The sequence below is a fragment of a genome (assembly GCF_019968985.1).
Source record: "MAG: Porospora cf. gigantea B chromosome Unknown PgB_NODE_1139_length_7593_cov_262.039, whole genome shotgun sequence".
NCBI lineage: Eukaryota > Apicomplexa > Conoidasida > Eugregarinorida > Porosporidae > Porospora > Porospora cf. gigantea B.
The window spans coordinates 1-7,388 of NW_027178535.1; the positions used below are offsets into that span (position 1 = coordinate 1).

General features: G+C 55.3%; 5 protein-coding genes across 7 annotated transcripts; 1 reads left to right on the forward strand and 4 right to left on the reverse strand.

Moving 5' to 3' along the window:
• Window positions 1-204: 204 nt before the first annotated feature.
• KVP17_001592 (uncharacterized protein) lies at window positions 205-891 on the reverse strand (the record flags this gene model as incomplete). Its single annotated transcript, XM_068517141.1, has 1 exon — window positions 205-891. The coding sequence occupies one exon, from the start codon at window positions 889-891 to the stop codon at window positions 205-207; it is 687 nt and encodes a 228-aa protein (XP_068379444.1).
• A 94-nt stretch (window positions 892-985) lies between these two features.
• On the reverse strand, window positions 986-1,516 carry KVP17_001590 (uncharacterized protein; the record flags this gene model as incomplete). Its single annotated transcript, XM_068517139.1, has 1 exon — window positions 986-1,516. One exon carries the CDS (start codon window positions 1,514-1,516, stop codon window positions 986-988), a length of 531 nt encoding a protein of 176 aa, XP_068379442.1.
• Window positions 1,517-1,540: 24 nt separating this feature from the next.
• On the reverse strand, window positions 1,541-2,974 carry KVP17_001594 (uncharacterized protein; the record flags this gene model as incomplete). 2 transcript variants are annotated; one of them, XM_068517148.1, is made up of 1 exon in its annotated part: window positions 1,541-2,974. In XM_068517148.1, the coding sequence occupies one exon, from the start codon at window positions 2,972-2,974 to the stop codon at window positions 1,541-1,543; it is 1,434 nt and encodes a 477-aa protein (XP_068379448.1). The 2 variants fall into 2 exon arrangements, with proteins under 2 accessions (XP_068379448.1, XP_068379447.1); XM_068517147.1 differs by having other exon boundaries at window positions 1,541-2,956.
• A 56-nt stretch (window positions 2,975-3,030) lies between these two features.
• On the forward strand, window positions 3,031-4,877 carry KVP17_001593 (uncharacterized protein; the record flags this gene model as incomplete). Of its 2 annotated transcripts, XM_068517145.1 has the most annotated exons (2): window positions 3,031-3,126; window positions 3,153-4,877. In XM_068517145.1, the coding sequence occupies 2 exons, from the start codon at window positions 3,031-3,033 to the stop codon at window positions 4,875-4,877; spliced, it is 1,821 nt and encodes a 606-aa protein (XP_068379445.1). The 2 variants fall into 2 exon arrangements, with proteins under 2 accessions (XP_068379445.1, XP_068379446.1); XM_068517146.1 differs by lacking the exon at window positions 3,031-3,126 and having other exon boundaries at window positions 3,201-4,877.
• Window positions 4,878-5,181: 304 nt separating this feature from the next.
• Window positions 5,182-7,185, reverse strand: KVP17_001591 (uncharacterized protein; the record flags this gene model as incomplete). The annotated part of the gene is made up of 1 exon (XM_068517140.1): window positions 5,182-7,185. One exon carries the CDS (start codon window positions 7,183-7,185, stop codon window positions 5,182-5,184), a length of 2,004 nt encoding a protein of 667 aa, XP_068379443.1.
• Between the last annotated feature and the right edge of the window lie 203 nt (window positions 7,186-7,388).

Sequence of the window (7,388 nt, forward strand, 5' to 3'; positions counted from 1 at the left end):
GCCTGTCCTACTCTGGGTCGGTTTGATTCTGTTGGTATAGAACTACCGAGTTTAATGGTTTATGGTTTGTGTACAAGATTGAAACCTCTCTTTGCGATCATTTTTAACAATCTTTAAAGGAGATCATGCCGAATGAAAGACCATCATGTAAAAGTGTAAGTTGTACGGTTTAAGCACCTTTATGATGCGATTTCCTAAGACGAACTACCGACCGTACCACACATCACCCTCTTTAATATGCTCCAAGTACGCTGCGTCTTCCATCTCAAGAGTGTACACGGCCTCCGTGTCCCAGCGGCTGTTTTCGTCGTTTTCGTCGTACTCCTTATTCTCGAAATGTAGTTCGTCGAGGCTGGCAGTAGTTATCAGAGACTGGAACGCATCCTCAGGCGTGTCATATACGGATGGTGGTCCTAAAAAACGCTGGTTCGAGCACTCGAGCACCTTGTCCTGCTCTGCCCAGGCTGCCTGGCCATGAAACTGCTTCCGAAAGGCTTCGCCATCGGCGGCAGACTGGAAGTCGACCGTCAGCTTGTCACCATCGCCTAACATTCCACACATGTGGATGCCAAGGCGTCTAACATGGTTGGAGAAGCTCTCGAAGTGACTCATATCGAAGTTCTTCACCAACAGACAGGGGAACGCCTCGAATGGCCGCTCACCCCACCGCGGAAGCTTGGCAAGGGAACAGTTTGCACAATTCACGCGCAAGTACGCCCCCTCATGGGACAGCAAAGCGCAGACCCAGAAACCGTGGCTTTCATCAGCCCGGCCACACTGCTGGGCGGACCGGAACATCACCTTCAGAACCGAGCCAGTCTTCTTAAGGGCCGTGTACTGCCCATAGTCGAATCCAATTAATCGAATCCAGAATCGCGTCCCCACAGACATATAGATGACTTCCACTTTTTATGTCTGGACCTCTCGTTGCTGCTCTGGCTCCACTGGTGGCTCCTTGGAGAGCGTTGAAATAAGATTTGATGTTTTATGGTGACCTATACGACATCGGGGAGATAGGGGAAATACTTCCTCTTCCATAGACTGGTGGACTTAACCCAAAATGACAGGCGCTTTGGCATTTGGCCTGTAGGTTGGCCTTGTACGGCCCGTTGTTCGTGCGCTTAGCTGTTAGTCGCCGCCTCCACTTTCCTAAGGTATGTCCCCAGGAGGCCTTCGCGGGCTCGGCGCTCACACGCTTCCTGCTGGAGAAGGGAACGGTGAGGTTATAGAGGCGGTGGTTGGCAACGGGCTCGACTCGCGGCGAGGCCACCGCCTCCGCTCGCGGTGACAAATCTGGCACCTCGTTCTGACCATGGAGCCGGACTGACAGCCAACCATTTTCGTGCGTGAGGTGGGCTAGCTGGTTGCGAAGGAGGTAGACCTCCTCTCGTAGAGATCGCCGTCGGCGCATTTCTTGCTTATGGCGCTCTTCTAACCGCCGAACAGCCGTGGATTGCGCAAGCTGCGATTCACTAGGAATGTGGACCACGCAGGCGCCAGGTACAAGCGTAGGCATAGTTTTTCTGTTTTTAGAATTATGTCAGTTGAAATCTGGGTACGCAAGATCCGGCCGTCGTGGCGCCCGCCGCGCCCCGGGTGGCCTCTGGGCTGGCCGGGGTGGCCCCGGCGCCGGATAGGACTTCTGTGACGTGTCGAAATGCGCGGCTGGAACATACGTGCTCGGATATACTCTCGTAGGTCGTCCCTGGGCTTGGTAGGCGGGCTGAGGGGCAGGGCTGTACAAATAATCTTGGGAAGAACGGCGTCGAGGGATCCCAGACGGCGGCGCGATTGACGAAGACGTCGCGGGTGCTGCCTCTGCCGCCTCTGTGATGTCGGAAGACTGAAGGTGGGTGGGATCTTTCTTAAATCGCACATAGACATAAGCGGCGGCAAGGCCAATGATCCCCAGACCTACCCCGAAGATCACACCCCAGAATAGGGCACTGTTGTTACCTTCTTCTGGCACGTCCACCGGCTGCTCTGCCGAAAAGAGAGCTGATTGTGAAGCGGACTCACAGATCCTAGTCCAGAACGCCACGAGATTCAACGAATCTCGGAACTCCCTGGTGAGCGGTCTTGCAACCGACGTGCAGTCGCTCGAGCGGACCTGCGGGATGGTGCACCCCTCGTTGCAGGAGTAGAAAGTCCGCAAGTCGTTCGCGCTCGCAGTCGTCCTGCTGGAAAACAGCATAGGACCACCGCAGTTGTTTGGGAACTCTGTAGCGTCGGCCAGCGCTGGAAAGTCTTCAGCCAAACCGGGACTGGCGACAAACCCTCGTGACTTGATATCAGGGCTCCAATCCATAGTAAGCTCAACGAACGCCATGACACCCACGGTGATGCTGTCAATTGTAGGACGCGTTCCGTGAACCGATAAGCTCACATCTACCTGCGCTCGGGTGACTCTCTCCACCACTACATCGTAGCGGGTAGCTAACGTTCCGTCGGCAGCGAAGTCGGACTGCTGGTACTGCACCTGCGCCACCACTACAGGTGCCTTCTCAAACACGGCCCGGTCTCCTGTCAGCGGGTCGGTGAGCTGGAACTGGAGCGGTTGACGGCTGACGATCGCGGATGTCGGCACCTGGAACTTGGAGAAAAGCACAACGTTATCATTCTCATCATCTACCTCACCCCCAGACCAAGCACCGACACTGCCGATTAACAGGGGCACCGTGGAACTCGGTTCCGCTGTCTCGGTGCCGCAGTCGGGGAACTCGAACACGGAAACTTCATTCAGCTCGTCCGTGTTCGAAGTCACCACCGGCGTCGCTGTGGAGGGGCTCAGTCCGCCGAGCGCCACCACTTCTCCTGCGATTTGGTACATTCCGGTAAAGTAGACGGGGTCGCCGTAGGGCGATCTAAATTTTCTGACGGCTTCATTGGCGACGTGGATGGTGAACCGACCATAAACCGGTGCCATGAGAAGCATACGGATCAGAAAGCGAAACATTGCGTATCGACGCACCATGATACATCGATGGCGTTTGGTTGTGTTCACGTCTATTTGTTAATGACGATTACTCCATGGGTGTCGTCCCATCTGTAGTGAGGCAGCCGGCTCTCAAAACGACAACGCCAGGCGTCTCGGTGTCCCCCGTGTTCTCCGAAAACCGGCTGGAAGTGGGTTGCCATGATGTTGCACACAGATAAACCACCCCGAAGGCGTTGAGCACTACTCATTTCACTCGTGTGTCATGCGAGACTTGTGCGAGAAGTCAGACAGACTGCAGGTGATATTGCACTGCATGGGCGTTTTCAATGTGCTGGAGTACACCATACTGGCCGATACGGATGAGGAGAGAGCCCTCCTTCGCGACTTCGCAGACGTCTTGAAAGCCACACCCGTGCCTTCCTGCGTGGGAGCTGGGGGCTTCCCTGAATCCCCGTCCTTGTGGGACCGCGAGAGTGCACCTTCGCTATGGAGTCACTGTGCATCCGTTCAGTCTCTGTGTGGCCTGGAGGACTCCCTTATGACGGAAACTATCGACTGGGCCAATGAGCCTGTGTTGCCTCTGCAGATCTTCGCTGTTCTACACGGCGAACCTACAGGCAACTCGCTCACTGCTCGGGGTCGGGCGCAGGCCCAGCGGGCCGCCGAGGGACTACGGTCTCTCACGGACGACTTTGGCTGCACATCCTGTGTCTGGGCTGGAAGGACTGGACCATCGCTGGTATCAGGGCAGCTGCTTCAGCAGGCAATCAACCAGCGCCAAGACCGGCATGTGCCGCTGTTGCCGAACAGCTACCTTGAGGAGATCCTACCGATTGAAATAGGAGATGTCCCAGCTACAGATGCGCGATTGCCGAAGAAAACTATAGAATGCGCCCTCGAATTTCGAGGTCCATTGGTGCCGATAGGCATTCTGGACAACCCGCTCACAGCCCTCCCGGCCGACACCTGTACAACCGATCAACGAATTCGCAACCGCCTCCCCTGCCGCCCCAAGGACAGCGACCGAGTCCTGGGCGTGTACTGCACCGAAGCTCCCAGTCTGCGTGTCGGACTCGAAAGACAAGCGACCACCGTAGTGTGGGCCGCCAACAGCAACAGTGTTCGTTGGCTCGTCTCTGAGATCGTGGAGTTCCCGGAGTCTTTTTGGTACCGTGCACGCATCGCACACGGAGCCATTTTGCCTTTTGGCGTGTCGCTAACTCTTGAGCGAGCTTTGATCTTGGGGGATTTTGGATATCTGTTACGGGCCAAGATTCCACTATCTTTCACGGCTAACATTCTGGAATCTCCCCTGAGGAGCACACGATTCGAGGGTCTGGCTGAGGTTGAACCTCGGGAGCAGGTCCACAGGGATCTCCTGTTGTCAAGTAGGGGTACAGTAATGTCGACTCTGAGGTCCAGTGTTGAGAGGACCGTTGTGTTGATTCGACACGGCCACAACAAGGTCGAAGGGTTGCTGGACCGAGGATTGTCCACTGTGGGGAAACGACAGGTACAGGCCGCAGCCAAGTGGATCGGTGGTTTCTGCAACCTACACGTGCGGTCTCTCTCGTCGTGGGCTGTCACGTGCCTCACTTCCCAGGCGGTCTCCGCGTCGTGTGTGGAGACATCCGAGCTCATCACTGCGGCACTCTCCTCGCAGCTGGATAACCGAGTCGAGTGTTCCAAGGCTACGTCCCCTTCAGAGCTTCTTAGTACGGACTACCCTGAGGGCCAGTTGCTTGTGGCGGTGGGGGCGGAGGAAGATGTGGTAAGCACTTTCGCGGCGTGCTTCGCAGTGGATATTGCAGCAGCCCGGGGCTGCTTCTGGCCCCACGCGAGCTTTCTAGCGCTACTCGTCAACGAAAGGGAGGGCATTCTCTGTCAGTCATTTGGGTCCGTGTCACACCTGGATCCTGAGGACGTTACGTTCGAGTGAGACTCACCGGAGACAATGACATCCCTTTCTAAAATGTGAACAACTGTACAATGTGTAGAGAGACCACTCCACCCGGTAACGGCGCCAGCGATCCCGAAGGTATCACGTCACCTCATCGCAGTGGCCTCCTCACGCGAAATACAAACCTTCAGAGCCATTCCTTTTTCCTAAGGTACGGAATCTATTTGCCGGCTTCCTTACGTACGATAACCTGATGCGGATGTAGGAACCAAAGGCGTTCGACTATCTATACCGCAATGGAGGTATTCGGCTGAAATTTCACTACGGCACGCACAAGTACTGGTCACGCAAACTCCTTGGGATAGAAGCAGCTCATAGTCCCTGCCACCATATCACGGTCGCGCCGAAGACCATCAACCTTGGACCTCATGTAGCATTGCTGAGTCCGCCTGTTCCACGAGAAATGCTTGCACCCAGGGAAGTGTTTGCACAGCGCTAGGCACGTCGGAGTAGACGGTGCGTAGGCGATGTTTTGGCTTAGTCCTACGAAGTCAGTCTGAAGCCAATAGCAAGGGTTGTACGTATCCTCGACGCCTAGGTATGCAGTCCCTGGTCGGTCCTTAGGGTGGAATCCTGGATCAGCAGCCTTTGGGTGGAAGCACTCGACGTCTCCGGATACAAAACCCTTGGAACGTCGGACCTCACCACTACGGCGTTTTAGAAAGCACAGCGAGAGTTCCTTGGAAAAAGAGAAGAGGTCGCACCGGAAGTGTGCTTCACAGGTACGGAGGCACTCCCGGACGTCGCGCGTTCGTCTGGTAGCTATGGTTGGACCGAGAAACCTAACGTCTCGCAGATAGCATTCAGCCCCAGACGGGCTCGGAGTCGCGATCGGCTGCTCTTCATGCGCAAAGCAACCCATAGATCCGGACACGAAGTCACTGTCCAGCGCGCCGCCGCGATCAGACGACTTCAGGTAGCATATCCCGTGCACGGTATCAAACGACAAGTGTTTGCACTCAGCTAAGTCAGCGCAAGCCCGCACACAGTCGAGCAGGCCAGTCCTTCTCACCGCCACGTCGAAACCTCGAAAGTTAATTTCCCAAATGAAGCACTTGTTGGTCAGAGGGACGTGTCCTGCTGTACTCCACACAGTCGTAATGGCGGGAGAATCAGTCCACACAGTCGTAATGGCTGGAGGATCAGTCCACACAGTCGTAATGGCTGGAGGATCAGTCCACACGGTCGTAATGGCGGGAGAATCAGTCCACACAGTCGTAATTGCGGGAGGATCGGTCCAGGCGCCAGTGGTCCTGGATGTGACCTCAAGAGTGGATGCTGTAGTGGACGTCGTTGTCGTAGTCGGCTGAAAGCAGCCCTTGACCGCCGATACGTAGTCTAAGGACGACTGACTACCAGTGAGCTCGCTCTTCAGCAAGCACGACTGCGAGTTCCAGTTCCAGGAAAACCCTTCACAGGTCTCTCGGTCCTCACAAAATACCATACATGTCTCGGCAGAACTCGCGTGCTTGTAGGCGAGCTCCCTTCCCGACAGCTCAGTCCATGAAAGGCACGCATGGTGAAGTTGTGGTGGCGTACTGGAGTCTGTGTCCTCATCGTCCGCACAGTGCTTGAATCCAGAGATCCATCCACCACGCGACCGGAGCCCATGAACGTTGGACAACAGGCTGCATCGTCCACGAAACCTGTCGAAGTTGAATGCAAAGCACCGAGTTTCCATCCTGCAAGCGTTTTGGCAGCAGCGGGCGTCAGAACATCGAAGCCTGCGAATATCCGTACCCGACAAAAGCCTGTCGCGATCCAAACATTTGAGCTTGGGCTCGTCTGCGTCGGCAGGGGCATCGACACATTCCATCCATCCTGACACGACACCTCGCCTGGGCTCCGCTTCAACCGGTCCACCAACCAGACGACAGACACTCGTGGAGCGCTGCCAGGAGAACGCCTCGCAGTGAAGTGACCGTTCGCAGGCCTCGCTACATTCATCCACGTTTACTGTGTGGGTTCCTTGGACTACCTTCCCGTTCAGAACCGTATCGAACAGGAGACAGGCGTGAAGCGATTCAGCGGACTGCAGATTTCGCGGACAGCTTTTCAAGGCCGACACCGCCCCCGTCTCGCTCGTGGTGGTCTCATCATCCATCACACGACACCTCCCATCCTTAAAAGTAATAGCTTTACAGTGATAGTTACGCGAACAAATGACAATACACTCGTTAACATCCGCAACCTCAATAACTTCTAGAGGGTCCCCAAGAATGGCAATGTTCTCCTGTTCGCAGGAGTGGGCAAACACCACAGGCAATAGCCCTAGAAGGAGTTTCATTAAAGTTGCACTAATGACCATTGTTAGGGCTGTTTCTGTGGGGCTTGCGCATCCCTTTGCATATCGCAGTTAAGGATTGAATGTCTGAAAAATCGTTGTAAGCATGACGGAGGAAGTTGGAAACAAGAGACATCTTTGAGATGAACAGAAAGCAAGGAGAGTCCAGAAAATCCACCCCACACACAGATGCCATTCGGAAATCA